The sequence below is a fragment of the Hyalella azteca genome, unplaced genomic scaffold, assembly GCF_000764305.2.
Source record: "Hyalella azteca isolate HAZT.00-mixed unplaced genomic scaffold, Hazt_2.0.2 contig7147, whole genome shotgun sequence".
NCBI classification, from domain to species: Eukaryota; Metazoa; Arthropoda; class Malacostraca; order Amphipoda; family Hyalellidae; genus Hyalella; species Hyalella azteca.
Window position 1 is genome coordinate 153191 of NW_025937277.1, and position 16932 is coordinate 170122.

At 36.6% G+C, this 16932-nt stretch overlaps 1 protein-coding gene across 1 annotated transcript in view; it reads right to left on the reverse strand.

The window, feature by feature from the left end:
* LOC108680767 (Y+L amino acid transporter 2-like) overlaps positions 1 to 16797 on the reverse strand; it is a 24048-nt gene extending 7251 nt beyond the window's left edge. Inside the window, exons 1-7 of the mRNA XM_018169664.2 lie at positions 16691 to 16797; positions 4598 to 4763; positions 3860 to 4082; positions 3385 to 3500; positions 2795 to 2920; positions 1764 to 1908; positions 341 to 464 (exon numbers count right to left, since the gene is read on the reverse strand). Of these exons, the coding sequence (XP_018025153.1) occupies positions 341 to 464; positions 1764 to 1908; positions 2795 to 2920; positions 3385 to 3500; positions 3860 to 4082; positions 4598 to 4754 (891 nt within the window). The 5' untranslated portion in view covers positions 4755 to 4763; positions 16691 to 16797. The remainder of the gene's footprint in view (positions 1 to 340; positions 465 to 1763; positions 1909 to 2794; positions 2921 to 3384; positions 3501 to 3859; positions 4083 to 4597; positions 4764 to 16690) is intronic.
* Between the last annotated feature and the right edge of the window lie 135 nt (positions 16798 to 16932).

The window sequence follows — 16932 nt, forward strand, 5'->3', positions numbered from 1 at the left end:
CTCAAAAGAACTCATCTCGTTACTAACTCTACTAACTCGCACTCATGTCGTTACTCACAAGCGGTGATCTTAATACCCACTATAACTGATCATATTACATACTAGCATTGATCTCATTACTTACTACCATTCCAATCATTGAAATTTACTTTACAAGGGTTTAAATAAGTTAGGTTATCGCTTGAACTAGGAAAGGGAAACGAGTATTGTTTGCCAAGTTACTAGTTGGTTCCCAAGTATTGTTAAGAAACAAGTATATCATATATCATAAACATATGTATATATCATATCATAAATAAGTTTATATATATCGTATATATCATAAATAGAAGTAACGAACCACAGCGATGGCGTCGGAGGAGAGCATCTCCGTGGGGCTGAGGACGGCGAGGTAGGCTACATTGGCCAGCACGTAGATCACCGTCACCAGCGGCAGCGAGAAGTAGATGGCCCGCGGCAAATTTCTGAAGCATAAGAAACAAGGCTTAACAATTCGAGAACAAAATTATCGAGCACAAAAATTATCAAAGATAATAAAACTTGCGTATCGAAGGTTCTAACTTAATAAAAAAAAAGCAGAAAACAGCGAAACTCGGTTATAAAATCATAGTTCCGTTTTACACTACAACCTAATATGCCTAGAATGAACCTGTCCGTGAGTGATTCTATCAAATTTAAACTTTATTCTCATCATGAAAAGCTGGTTGCGAACAATTGGAGTACTTCAGAAATATTGGTAAGTAATGCAGGAACTGGTAAACATTAAACTATAATTTTTTCGAGAAGTGAAATGTATTTTCAGCATCAATACTAACCAAAACAGTTGACTCAAAACCAAAATATTAGTTTTAAATGTTTATATAAAATATAGTAATATATTACACGATACGTGAATTCACTTTGATCATTTAAATCCAAGGAAGCTTTTATTGTAACGCTGATCTCACACAACACGCGAACCTAATACACCGTAAACGTCCTTGAATAATTCTTGGAATTGATAGTGGGACCTTCTCTACTAGACCCAATACATGTCCGGTAACAGAAGTAGCACTTTATGTCTGGATCTTATCACCTTATGTCTGTGAAAAACGAGCAGGCCGGCGGGTATCGGGCGCGCGGCGGGAGGCAGGTAACACAAAGGCCAATAAGACTAAATTCGGTGTCTGAATTCTAAGTTTTTATTTCGGAAAGTTAAAGTTTTTCGGAGCGTTTAACACTTCACTTATTTCATCACGATGCAAGTTTGGTTGAAGAATTTACAAACAAGACTCAGATCAAAATAAAGTGGAGCAATTTAAAGTGAAGAAATTCACGAGCAAAGTTCAAACGACGTACGAATTTGTTTACGATGTCGTGGGTATAGTAGCAGCCCACAGTTTTAGTGTTCAGGAAATAAAAGATCAAATTAAAACACTTTATTACACACACATCTCATTAAGACGGTACTGTACTTGACACACGAGAACGTAATACCAGTTATATTTCGAGGGCTTGATAAATGGGCAACAATTAACCTTCCTTTTACCGGGGTATGTTTCACGAGCGAGGCACATTACCTACACTGCGTTACTATACATTACCTCATACTATTCATTACTATCCGCAATCTCTTAACTCGATTCTAACGCTCTCTAAAACATTCTTACATTTCTACTTCTCATCAGTACAAAACTGACAGCAAACATATAATTGGCTGAAATAATACAAATTATACCAACGATGAAATACAATTTATACCAAGACATCTAAAACGATCTTACTTGTAAGGACTCTTAAGTTCCTCGGTCATAAAGTTAAGGTAGTTCCAGCCGGCGTAGGAGTAGATGCCGTTGTAGAACGAGACCGCCACCTGACCGGGGTCTGTCGTGGTGCCTTTAAACGCGTCTTGAAAGTTCTCCGTGTGGCCTGACAAGTAGAGGCGAATTGATGGCCGTGTAATTTGATATTTCAAATAACATTAGTAGGTACGCCTGGTACGGTACATTTCCACTGGCAAATAAAGCATGGATACGAAAGGGCTAATATAAAAAACGAAGATAATAGAAAGAAATTGATCTTGTCAACATTAGTATAATAATGAATGCAGAAGGAAATGAATAAAAAATTTTAAAATATTTTAGCAAAGTATCTATAGTAGCATTATAATTACAGCTTTGTCTAGCAGAATGTTCAGAGGTTACTAAAGTCAATTTCGGGCATTTTTGGACAAATAATTTAATTTATCTGTATATTAACCAGTACCTATATTTCTCTTAATTCATTTTTATAGGGAAAACAGGGTAGGAAGAATTTTGGCTCAAAATATCAATAACGGTAATTTGGAAGATCAAAAACGACCCTTTCAACGTTGCAGTTGTTCAGTAATGTAATGATTTTCAATGCTCCCAAAGCAATAAAATTCATAGCAAATTAAATCCATTACCTATCAATTCCATACGTTTGAGAGTGGCTCCTTTTTTTTTAGCCTTCGTTTGTGACCTCACTGCCGAAATTGATTCCTAGCTTTAATAAACGGGGCTTCGTATGCTTGTTCACATCAAACAATAAACAATTCTGTATTTCATCAAAATCACCATCAATTCATCTCTGTTCCAAATTTCGTCACCATCACAGTAAAAATATACTACGCATGATGCCGAAAATTTAGAGGCAGCATTGTGTAAGGGTAAAAGAACACACTTTGAGGCATAAATGTCGATACTGTTGCACCATATAGCACACAATGTGAAGACAACTCACATGCAGGGATTTCTATGTGAAAATTTGATGAGGTTGAATTATTTTTCCTCACCTTTTCCCAGGTGAATCATGCCAGCCACGATGATCATGAGCAAAGCTGCGATTTTAGTGACCATGAAAACGTCCTGCAGTTTCGTGGTGATGCGCACGTTCCACGAATTGATGAACGTTAGCAAACCTAAGGGAGGGATTTCATTAAGGAGTTTAATTATTTTTTTAATTAATTAATTAAATTAAATTAATTAATTAAATTAAATTAATTAATTAAATTAAATTAATTAATTTATCTGCACAAATCGTGGGCGGCGGCAACTAAGCAAGGATAGCAACACTGTTCAGAATATTAGAAGATAATGTTTTCGTTCATAGTTTAAGAATTTTTTTGTTCAGTTTCAGAAGGAAAAAATATCAATTAAATAATCAAAATATTTAATAGGACGCAATCACAGAAAGGATAAACCGCTGTGAGTATTCCTGCGTAATTTCATACATATTAAACCAAATTTTTTTTCGAAGGAAACTTGAATGTAAAACGCAAAAAGAAGGACAGAGAGATTTTCTGTTGTTATTAATCACTGATGACTAACATGATATGAGAAGATATTACTTAGGAATAGTCTTTCATTTAATATAATTACTCACATATAGCGAGAGCAGCGATGAGTCTGATCGCGTTATCCGGCATTTCACATCCTGGGAAGAAAGGCTGCAGCACGTAGTTAGCGAACGTCAGCGCCATAATTGCGTTTGTCGTAGGCCTGTGACCAATTACTTCAATAAAATAAGGCTAAACATTACACTTAATTATTAAATCTGTGTCGAAGCATCAAAAAATGTTAAGAAAACATATTTTCAGAAATATACTATAAAAGGGGGCATTCTTCTTAAACATTAAAAGTACAAACTCAGCACGAAAGAAGTAGAAACGCATAAAGATTTTACAAAGAGATTTGAAAATGATATGTGAATGAAATGATATGCCATCTAGCTATCAGATTTCAATATTAAATAATATCGAAAAATTAAACGAAACTATAACAGCTTCCTCTAATCGGCTTTATAACAACACAAGTCACTAATAGTAAAATAAATAGATAATGGAGCGGGCTGAACTGACACGAAAATAAGATTGGCGTCCCACAGAAAGAGGAATGCGGGAAGCGAGCCGAATCCCTCATTGATGTAGGCATAGTCCCCCCCGGACTTGGGGATGGAGGTGCCGAGCTCGGCATAACAAAGGGCGCCCACCATGGACAACAGCCCGCACACAACCCACACGATCAGCGACATGCCTACGCTGCCCGTCGTCGCCAGCACGCCCTTCGGCGATACGAAGATGCCTGCCATCGTGACAAGAAAAATGTCATAGTTAACAACGTAATTGAAGAAGAAACACTAATAATGGTAATTAAACACTATTTGGAGATGAAATAAACAAGAGAAAATGAGATAGGTAGTTTAAAACGGTGACAGGAATGAGATACGGTACTAATGACGGTAGAAAGAAACTTGCAGTGATGTATACATAAGAAAATGTGATTATTAAAAACGTAATTGAAGAAGAAACGCTAATGACGGTAATTAAACACTGTTTGGAGATGAAATAAACAAGAAAAAATGAGATAGTTCAAACGGGAACAAGAGATTAGATACTAATGGATTTAGTTGCTAGTAGATTTTTTACAGATGAAATAAACAAGAAAACTGTAAAAATCCTGATACGAAAGCTGTGTCATGCCAGGACAAATATTTTTTAAAAAAGACTTGGAATGACTATTTCGCACGAATGATGAAAAAAAGTTTCTATCAACACGAAGAAATGGATGCAATAAAAGTAGTTCACAACTTCACAGACCTGAACCCACGATGATCCCGATGATGATAGCCACGCCCTCGACGAGACCGAGTTCTTTTTTAAGTTTGACGCGATCGTCTCCTGAGCCCCCGCCCCCCGCCTGCCCCGTCAGAGGCTCTGTGGTCTCGCTCACCGTCATCGCCGCTCTCGCCGGCATCGCTGAACTCTGTCACCATTTGTTGACATTAAATCGTGATGTCAATTTAAATCGTGCAATTAAATTGATTAGTTATGGCATAAAATTCTTCAATAATATATTTGGCTTAATTTTAAACATGTTTAATTTTAGGTGTTATTTCATGCAAAATTATATTCCAGGAATCCGAATCCTACCGATACATTGGGAATTATGTAAACGCTATCAACAGATATTATTACATCCAAATACTGCAAAGAGCCATTATTTCGTAAATATATGAAAATTTTTTTGACAGGACAAAATAGGAGGAAAATCGCAAATAAATATAAGCTAATACGAGTAAAGGAAAATTTTCATCATCATCAAAATTTTCAATACATCACAGTAATATACCAATCTGAAGAATGATCACTGCAATATCACCAATCTGAACAATGATCACTGCAATATACCAATCTGAACAATGATCACTGCAATATCACCAATCTGAATCCCCGCCTGCCCCGTCAGAGGCTCTGTGGTCTCGCTCACCGTCATCGCCGCTCTCGCAGGCATCGCTGAACTCTGTCACCATTTGTTGACATTAATTTAAATCGTGTAATAAAATTGAATAGTTAAGGAATATATGTATTCAATAATATATTTAACATAATTTTGAAAAATGTTAAATTGCAGGTTATATTTCATGTAAAACACGTTTCCAGGGATCCGAATCCTACCGATACATTGAGAATTATATAAACGCAATTAATAGAAATTATTACATTCAAATACCGCACAGAGCCATTGTTTCATGGATATACGAATAAAAAATTTGTCGCAGGACCAAATAGGAGGAAATTCACAAAGAAATTCGATAAATACGCCTAAAAGGAAGATTTTCATCAGGTGAATGACAAACAATAAATCAGGGCAATATCACCAATCCGAACAATAATTACTTCGAAATAATCAATGAGCTACTATTGAAGCACTAGCTCACGTAGCGGTCAATCCTGATCGAGGATCTATCACAACTCTTGGCTGAGCTTCTAGAATATTTAGGAAAACAATACTATCATGTTACTTGTAATCATAATAAAATATTGAGTAGTAACAGCATATACACATGAAACAGTATTATCATACAATATTATAATTCACATTGTAGTTGACTGGAATCATGTGATTCATTACAATTTTAGTTTTTAAAATAAATTTGCCAACGACATGATTAATTTTACGACTTCGTTAATTTAAATTAAATAATGACAACTACACACAGTAGAACACAAACAATGAAGTAGTTTGAGAAGAAAAATTATAATCATTCAATAATCTTTTCCATTTCGAACATTCGCGTGTATGTATATCCATAACCTTCAAGAATTGTATGGTCAGAGACCAGGAGGCACTTACAAATTCATCTGTTCCGCTAACAACAATCGAAAAATTCATACGTGATTCGCAGTTATACATTACAATGTACGGCGAACTACAGCATAAGTTTACTACAACTCTCAAGTATACCGCAGTAATTGAGTTACTAATAAAATTACAGTAAATTTTTGCTGCAAATTAACTCTTATGTGGCATCAGAAAGCAATTAAACGCCGTTATTCGATTTGATAAATTGCATACATGTTAAACATCAATAAATTTTACGGTATTCGTTTCTTCCCTACGCCTATCGCAGCTCGAGGATGTAATGCTATAGGTAATATGAATTATCGAGAATATGAATTAAACTTCATCGCAATTTAGACAAAGTCTCCGCATTTCTCTGAGTGTACATGGACGACGCCACCGGAATCACAGGAGCTGCCCGCGTGAAGGTCGCCTCCCTTACACGTACACCAGACTTAAATGAATGAGTCAAATTGTCCAAGTCTAAACACACTTTCTGCTAAGCCCTTTTCTGTCCCACGGAGCACTGATATGCCCTTTTCTGGGAAGGAATCGTGTCAGGATGCCCACACAAGAGCAAAAAATGCACGGCTATTTGGACAGTGCTACGTATTGCTCTGAGTGCATATATATAGGCGCTCTCAAGCGATCGTCAGGGAATTAAATTACGGACCATCCGCGGCGCCTGTTCAGCCCGCGGCGCCCAGTGGGGCCATACTCCAGGTTCTGACCATTTTTCGTTTTTGCTCCATCAATACTTTGGTAAGTCTCTTAATATTATTATCCTCAAGAGGTTGCTCTCAATAGCTGGTTATTTATTCAAATAAGGAGCCAGTTGCCAGTAGTGACTTATTTCCGTTATTTGCTGACTCAGTCATTTCGGTGGCAATCAAGCGTGTGAATGAAGCAATGTCATTGAAGCGCAAAACCAGAAAAACTATCACGCTTCATTTGAAGCATATACACACTACGTACTGTATATAGCAGCTAGTGTTTTAACGAGCCCTTATTGGCGACAATTTCTAGGCTGCGCATAGAAAAATTAACTGCGCGTTCTGTAAACTATATAAGGGAACGTGCGTCTCGCCTTCACCCGAACCAACAGTCATCCGTTGCTGCCTGGAACTCGTGTTGGCCGAAACTCTACTACAATATTAGTATAAACTATACTCTAATATTAAGATTTCCTCTTAAATCTCTTATTAGCGAATCAACTATAAACACATTAACATCAGAACGTGAATATAATATTCTATTCGTTGGCGCTAATGTGAAAATTTCACATAAAAATATAAAATATATTTCAAACAACACTAACTAAAACTAAAAATACTAGACAAAGATGCGTAAAGATAATGTAGTATGAATTTTACGGCAAAATAAATATTGATGCCTAAGAGAGCAAGGTCATCTTTCACAGAGAGGGCGAGATGCCTTTAAAATTGCAAGTCGACGTTTGCAGTTTGAACTGCACGCTTAGAAAGTGACTCGGATAAGGCCAACAGAGGTCATACAGAAGGTTTCAAATGCCACAATAAGAACAAATATTTGCGTATAAGTTAATTTTTATAAAGTAGCAAAAAATTCTCCAATATTGGGTGTACACAAGATAATTATCTGCTAACTTAAACACGCATCATGGAACTCCCCTCACAATTTAACAGCCGGTCAGCGAAATCCCTTAAAAGAAAAACTGGTGTCAGAAAATGACTCTGCAAATGAGTAGGTCGCTTAGAATGCAACATTGCCTAGTATGGAACTGGTCGACGAACTTTGTTAATGTGGGGTAAAATAAGCGTACTACTGTTCATTTTGCTCTTAGAATAAGAAGATATCAATGAATATTTTCGATGGTTGATGGTTCGGTTTAATTTGTTTTGCTCGCATCAACAACATCAATGCTTCATTGAATGTGAAATTTTAATCCTTCCAAACTCGGATGAAAACTATATATTGAAAAAATAAATTAGCGATACTTGAATCGGAATACATCCATCCGCTATTAATGCATTTAACCTAATGCACCTAAGATGGCAAATCGAAGTTAAGGTTAGAGGTTGTTAGGACGAATATGGGCTAACAAATTAGCATTAAGAAGCCAGCATTCTGAGCACGAAGTTACGTACCGTGTAAAAGTTATAGAGGACGAGTGTCTCTGTACAGGCAGAGGAAGTTTTTATTGAGAATGGCCTTCAGTTGGTGTCCTGTGCATACTGCATAGATACTCTACAAGGATCCGACTTCGTATGCATCGCTCAGTGCAGCTTCATTGGCTGTATAGTTATTGACTGCTTTGCTAGCCGACGTTCATGAAATTAACGTATTCTTAATTGGCATCCTCTAAACTTCATTTTGGGCAAGCTTTTTTGTAGTATATTATGTAGAATATTATTGATCTCATTTTCCTCGTGCGTAGTCCTTTCTTGGTCGTTTGCTTGCTTGTTCGAAGAAAGTTCTAGGGCAATTAAAATCAAGTAAAATACATGTATGTGCGTACTCATATGGTTATATAGCCAAGTTTTCATAAGGCCTATACTGGAAAACTACAACTAAATATGACTAAACCAAGTTCCTTCCTTTTGCCCTGCGTACAACTATCGAAGAGTTACAATAAAATCAACAGTAGAACAAACAGTAATAAGCATTAAAAAAGACACCAGAAACGCCGCAAAGAAAAGGAACTATGCTCATACGTATATGCTCGTATATATATACACGATGCATATGAGAAATGCGAGACGCTGACTCAACTTCAATTGAATTTCCGAGTAGCCAATCAAGCGAGTTTATCCTCTCAATTCTCAGTTGAATAAATCGACCGCGTGATAATAAAGAGTCCGCCTCAAACTATGTATAGTATCATAGTATGCCAAAGTATTTAAGTTACGATGGGTTTGGTTGCAACTGTACCTTATGGGTCTCACTCACTGAAAAATGTGCCAAAAATTTATTGCTTTACAGCAGAATGGTTGCAATTTCCTTCTTACATAAAAATTTATCGCCCTTATTCGACATATTAAAACTGATTGATAACTATAATGCAAATGCAAAAATATTGAATGAAATAGTGAATCGCTAGGCTTTTATGTTAAAGTGTTTTTTCTAATGGATTAATCTTTTTATGTCTCTTATACTGTAACTCTGTGTTCCGCGAGTGCTTGTTTTTTTTCGATTTAAGGTTGTTTTGTGCTTAATTCGTCTTTCTAGCACATTTTCTCATTTATGGAAAAAGGCGCTATTGTGCTCGTCCATGTCGTGCTCGTCCATGTCCATCCGTCTGTTCGTCCGTCTGTCTGTCTGTCTGTCTGTCTGTCTGTGACTTCACGTTTTCGTCGATTTTGAGAAATGCGCTCTCTGTCACTCACTGCAGTGAGTACTGAGTTATATTTTTTGAGTTTTAATGTCTGATTTAGAATTGAATTATAAAATGATAGTATTCTTCTTAAGATTGTCGAACTGAGGATGGAGCTGGACTCCGAAACGTTTTCAAGATAGATACGGTGGATTTGCTTAGCATTTTGTTTGCTTTTAAATTCCATGTGAACTTGCGATTTAGGTAGACTGAGAATATAAGAAATTGAGATAGATATGACGATCGACGATGAACAGTAAACATTCAAATTAGGAAATGCTGCTCACATTCGCACAGAAAATAACATAGTGAGCAGAAGTACATAAAAATTAGGCTTGAAATTCATTAAGATAAAAAACCGGACAGTTAGAAGCCACACAGGAAAATAATGTCAGATAAAATAGACTCAGTTGGAACTTATAAGTGGAACTCATTATTCCAGTTTATATAATGAATAATAGAATAATAAGTGACAACGGGTCTTTTCCCGCCTAAACGGGGGTTCTCTTATCAGCATTACCTCAAGAAGGTTTCTTTCTTCGCTGAAACCATTCAACGAGAATAACCAACTCAACACATCGATCCCGTTTGAGAGGCACCGCTCGATATTGTGTTTACAACGTAGAATATTTTGAGAAGAACCAACAGACAGTTGCTTGCAGTTCCTTACAAATGAGCTAGACCTTCAGCCAAAATAGAGTGATCTTTAAATCTTTTATTCATTGATTTCGATTCGAATTTAAAAAGTAACTGCCATGAGCTCTTAAACAAATATGTCTGATGCATGCCACCCATAAATATTTGCAATTTCTAATTTTAATACCAAACTTAGATACCTAATTAAATCAAATGGTACCGCATCCCAGATAATAAAAGCGAAAGCTTTTTTATGCGATCTGCAATATAGTGAGCACAAGTATGAGCACAAGTGAGCACAAGTATGCAATAGTAAGCACAACTATGCTGGATACCGAGATACAACTATATTTGCAGCCCGGGCCGATAACATTAGTTATATAATCAAAACAACTTCAGCAGACTAAACCAAAATTAAAACTAAAAAAAAATAACTCATTAATAGATAAAGTATTTGAAGAGCAAAAGTTTGAACGGAAGACAGACCGCTATTGTGCATCGCCGACAAGTATAACAACCCTTGAAAAGATAACGACTATCCAACGATCAAATTCACCATACTCTAATCAGTCTAATGCAACGCGTTTTTTAGAATACGTAATCGTACATACAAAATTAGTTTGATTTTTTCGGGTAACTTCTCATAATTTCATTCTCATCGGAGCTGAAAACTAAAATCAGTAGCAGCCAGTTCTCTTCTCATTTTCACAAAAATAAATAAAATAAAGGCACGTGGAGCATGGTAGGTCCTTGGGTTCTGATATCTTTACCGATCAAATATTTAGAAGAGTTAACGTAAATGTTGTAATGACTTACATCATAATTACACTATACAGCGTAGATAAGAATCGAAACCCCAATAAACATGTTTAGAAAATAATAAGTTGAATTTGAACAATATAACAGCGCACTACAAGCAAACTGACCTTGGTTGACCCTGTAAACTGCTGAATCATTTTGATGAATTTCACCCCGAAGAGAAAAAAGAAATTGCATGCATGACTGGGGGCCCGAAACGTGACGCAGACAGCCTATCGAATTGTCGTGCGTGATGTGGCGAGCGAGCGAGTTAAAAAGTTACTTCGGCCTAACAAATTTCGGGTGTACAGTTGAAAGTTTGGTCTGGTGTTCCATGCACGATGAGAAACCAAAATAAATACTAATGTATGCAATAATTGTAATAAAACCACAATTAAATACGAGAAAACAAAAGTTTTACGCGATAAGTAAATAAAAAATAATGAAATGTAATTATCATATAACAGAATTCTGATACTAAATAGCTTACAGTATAATAAACCGGAGACATTATTGCCAACGAGGCAGCAGCAAAAAAATACTTAACACAACTGGCAAGATGAAATTTCAAGCTTCCATGCATTACTAATTATACCGGATTCTGTTAAAAATTTGTCCTAGTCTCTTGTCATGCGTGTAACAATTAACAACATACCGTACTTCGAACAATTCAATCAATTTTATATATGAACAAGTTTCCTGGCGCCTAAACTATACTTCAAGGTTATCAACTATCGACTTTTGTCATCCACGACCGGGGCTCGGGCAGACGAAGGAAGTTTAATAAATAAAACAGCTGACTGCGCAAATGAAAACATTACCAATTTCATGTAAAGCGAATGGTATGTAGATACAAAATTAGTGCGATTTTTTCGTGTAACTTCTTCGAATTTCATTCTCATCGGAGCTGAAAACGGAAATCGGTAGCAGCCATGGTTCTCTTCTCACTTTCACAATAATAAATATAATAAAGGCACGTAGAGCATGGTAGGTCCTTGGGTTCTGATATCTTTACCGACTAAATATTTAGAAGAGTTAACGTAATCGCTGTAATGACTTACATTATAATTACACTATACAGCGTAGATAATGATCGAAACCCCAATGAATATGTTTATAAAAGAACAAGTTGAATTTGAACAAGATAACCAGCACACTACAAGTAAACTGACTTTGGTTGAGCCTGTACACTGCTGAATCGTTTAAAAATAAGCTTCACCCTGAAAAGGAAAAAGAAATTGCATGCATGGCTGCATGGAGACCCGAAACGTGACGCAGACAGCCTAACGAATCGTTGTGCGTGATGTGGCGAACGAGTTAAAAAAATACTTCGGTATGACAAATTTCGGTGTACATTTGAAGAAAGTTTCGTCTGGCGTTCCATTTACGATGAGAAAACCAAAATAAATACTGATGTATGGAATTATTGTAATACAAAAATTTGACCTGGGAGAACAAAAGTTTTACGCGACATGTAAACAAATTATAATGAATTGGAATTAATTATATACAGAATTCTGATACTCAGTCACTTACAGTATATTCAACCGTCAACCGGAGACATTATTCCCAACCAGGCAGCAGCAAATTTTTCAACACGAGACCACATGAAAATTTGCAACAATATATTGCATGAATTAAGCACTCTCAAAAGATGATAGACTTATCACAACTGCAAGATGATATTTCGAGCTTCCATGCATGCATTACTGCACCAGTTCCAGTTAAAAATTTGTCCTAGTCTCTTGTCATGTGTGTAACAAGAACCTTGTAACTTGTCGTGTGTGTCAGTATGTTGTGATGTGTGTAACACTATAACAACATTCTTCGAACAATTCAATCAATTTTAGCTATGAAAAAGTTTCCTGGCGCCAAAACTACTTCAAGGTTATCAACTGCTATCGACTTTGTCATCCACGGGGCTCGGGTTGACGAAGCAGGTTTAATAAATAAAACAGCGGACTGTGCAAATCAAAACATAACCAAGTTCATGTAAAGTCCATGGTAAACCAGGGTTGGAGTAAGCAGGTAAAATCCCAAAACATACGACGAAATTCCAAAGCAGATAAAATTCCAAAACGTGCGACGTTAAATCCGTCTAAAATTGAATCGAGGACAACACGAAAAATATTTGCGTTCTTTTGCCGAAAAAAACTTGGGCGTTCCAACGAATCTTTATATTTTAACTTTAGGGGCGATGTATTTATTTAGGAGCGATGCAATGCAAACAAATGCGCTGCGAATGAGAGTGTTAATAAGCTGATATAAAGTACTTAGCAACAGCACTCTTTTAACGCCGAGCAAAAAGTTGGCACCTCTAAAGAAGTCACCGCATACCGGGTGAACTGAGAAGAACGTCCTCTTGGGTTCTCAGGCTCCAATGGAAGAAAATTAGGGGCAGTTATCTGTTGGGTACGTCATAGAAGGCTATAGATAATTACGAGCATGAAAAATTATTTTTTGTTCACATAATTCGATTTTAAGTAGATTTATAGAATTTCTTCCACCTTCAGAGAAACATATCAATGCAACGAGCACTTTGATAGCTTCAAAAAATTATAAATTACTGAACTATTTTCGAAAAAATGTACCTGTGTCAGAATTATATTCGGAGATTAGAGATATTGCACACTTTGAAACCTGCAGCTAAATCTTAATCTAAGTACTAACAGGAATAAAAGCTTTCAAAGACCAGTTTCGTAACAAGCATTTCAGATCAGCGTGAGATGGTAACAGACAATGGAACTGGAATTAAAATAGGTCAGTTGAATGGGTCCAACGGTTCATTCCGTTGTCAATGGGCACCGTCATGCCGGCCGCCCAAACCACAGACCACCTACTCTACTTGGTACATAATTGTTGGCCGGCTTTTTCAACTCAAAGGTGACTGTGTCTTTCAAAGGTGACTGTGTCCCGGCTGCTATCGTGTTCAATTAACTAGAACGCGCATCTTATCACAATAATGCTTCTCATCACTTAGCTTCAAGACCTATTATTTTGTTCTCCTTGTTTACTAGACAAATTTAAACAGAAATGATGTTTTTTTTTGTTCGCTTCTGACATTTTTTACCATAATTACTTCGTTTCGTCGGCGTCATACACTGAAGAACAATTTTGTGTTTTAAACTCACCGCCGGCATTCTAGAAATTTCTGCTCGTCAGACTCATGGTTTTACTATTCTTCAGTCCCAGTTTACAAATATTTATTCAAGTCTTCTCCACACAGCGGTTGCGATAACTTATCTCTTCTTCCGTCCATTAAAGTTGCGCGTTTCTACCACTAAAATTCCCTATGTTGTCTTCAACTTCTTGACCACTAGGAGAGCATCGCACGAATCTGAGTTATTTATGAGAGGAACATCACCACTGGCGAAAAAGTCGGAGAAGTATCAAGATTCGAGTTAAATTAACGGTAAAGAGCGAGTGTTTATGGGACTGCTGAAGCGCCCCAGCAGTCGCTATTGCAATGTTTACACACGAGTAATTGTGAACTTGTTGAGTACATCGTACTTTCATTTTTTTTACCGCTGCATTAAAAGGACAGAAAATAGTCTAATGCACATTTGAACTGATTTGCTTCAAAAGTCATAACACGCGCGACGAACTCACGATCACGCATCACCACAGCGTTACCTATACTTTTCGAAGCATTATATGAAAATTTGAAAAATATTTCCTATACCTCCTATGTTTAATAAAGTACTAAGTTTTACGACGCAACGTATGATTGCACTAAAGATGTTATGAAAAAACTCGAGGAAACGAGAAAATATCTGTTCAATTTGCATCGATGACGCGCAGTAGAGTAAGCAGGGCGTAGCAAACTTAGCAGTTCAACTTTGTTCCACCCTCACACATTTACGCAGCAGTTTCGTATACTCACGTGTGTTGAAGAAGAAGAATCAAATAATACTACCATGCAAGAAGAAAGTAACTAATCACTGAATCCTGACTTGAGTTTCAGTAATGCTGGACTACTGAACGTCGCTACCGTGACGGCAACTATCAGAAATGTATATATACCAATATACGAAGTAGTAATTATAAATTTGAATCAGCAGCTTATTCGACTCGCAGCACGTTTGGTAAAAACAGAGCGTAATCCACAAATAATAACGTAATTGTCACGCTTCTTTGTTGATCCTTCAAAGACTTGAATATTATAACCAGTATAATAAGTAGGACGAGCGCCTTTATAATATGCTTTGATGAAATGATCTCAGGGCACATTATGCAAAACTAAAGAGATGTCCACGAAAAAATGCTCTCTGGTTGGCTAAGCCTCGTCAGACCACCTGTGCTAACTTGAACATCGCAGTTGTATATAGGAATACGTCTCCGGAATGAACACTAAAGACGCAACATTCATTATACATGCAAAATAAACAATGATGGCACGCAGGTGGAACGTTCAGAGCCTTCTCTCATGGCCAACTAACTTTTTCGTACTTGCATTGAGGAATTCGCCGAAACAAAATTGAATGAAATAAATTTAGATACATTTTCTATTAAAAACAACTGTTGGAAATATATATCTGACTAGGTACGTTAGCAAATAAAAAAATCAAAAACTTCCAAAGGCGATATTGATATCAGTGATATCAGCTTGTAAATTTTTCAAGAGTAATGTCGGAAAATTTTGTGATAATAATTTCTTCCATAGGGAAATTCTGCCGTTTTATTTGTAAATTAAAACTGAATTTTAAAGTTTTTAACTGAAATAACCTAACTCTAGCATAAAAAGCTACACAGTAACATGCCATATACCTTTTGATCGATGTAAAGGTATGGAGTTCAATTCAAACTTTCATGTAATAATTACCACTCATACAATAACCGCATCGAAGAATTACTTCTTGCAAAACAGTCACTTTTACTTTGATACTAAAGAGAAAAATCATATCCAAAAAGTGACTCGGCGGAAGCGCGAATTTTGAGCCACTAGCGAGATAAGGATAAACTTGAGTTCGTCGTTGAGTTCAAAGCATGAGTAATGTGCAGTTGAAAACGTGTCACTAGCCGAGCAAAAACAAATGAGCTTGCGTAAGGAAAACATACAAGGGGAGTGAATGGAAACTTTAAAGGCAGAAGGAAATAGATTACGTACCTTCTTATTTCTACAATTTAAAATGAATGTCATAATTAAATAACTTGTTTAGTGCATTCCTATGAATATTAAGTAGGAAGTACGGTATTTATAACCTGACGAAAACGAGCTGTTTTATTCAAGCGTCCACATCGTGCTTCGAATGAAGTAGGTAGGCTAGTAACTCATGTTGTAACTCTCAGCTTGAGTAATTAAATTTAGTAAAACAAATAATAGCCGTGCGAGTTATAAAAGTTCTAAACACATAGGCAGGATGTAATGCTATTTGCAGTAGTTTACAGTACACTCACTTTGTGAAATCATAACATTGTAATTCAACGTTATGAAAAAATTGAAGTTCCAAGTTAGAAAATAAATTTATTTATTTTTTGTAAAACCGTTAATGACCGTAAAAATGTTTGAGAAGAAAACCACACATAAATATCCGTCAGATAAATTTCTGACTAACAGATTGTCAGACCTTTATTAGTTTTTAACTGGGAAAGAGTTACCGGTTTGCCGAACTCTGAACTAACTCATCGCTTGCCTTGACAAAACACGTGCATCTGCATCACCGTCTCGGCACCGTCACGGGTGAATCTAGGCAAGGTTTTACTGAAATAATGATTCTGTTGAGATTAATTCATAACAAATCAATAAAAGGAGCAATCTAGTAATAAATATATCTCAACTCACCTATTATGTTAACGATAAAACAATCAAATATTCTATTCCAAGTGTTGACAGGCAGAGATTCACATTCTCCTCGTGGCACACTACTACTTCTCACGGCGCCTAAAGCTCGACTGTGGCCGTGTGGCGGCGCCGGGCGCGAAGCGTTCACGAGAGAAGTCGCGACTGCGGCTCCCATGATAAATACGATGACCGAGTCCAAGGGAGTAACGAGCCAAAAGCGCTACCAATAAACAAGTGATCTT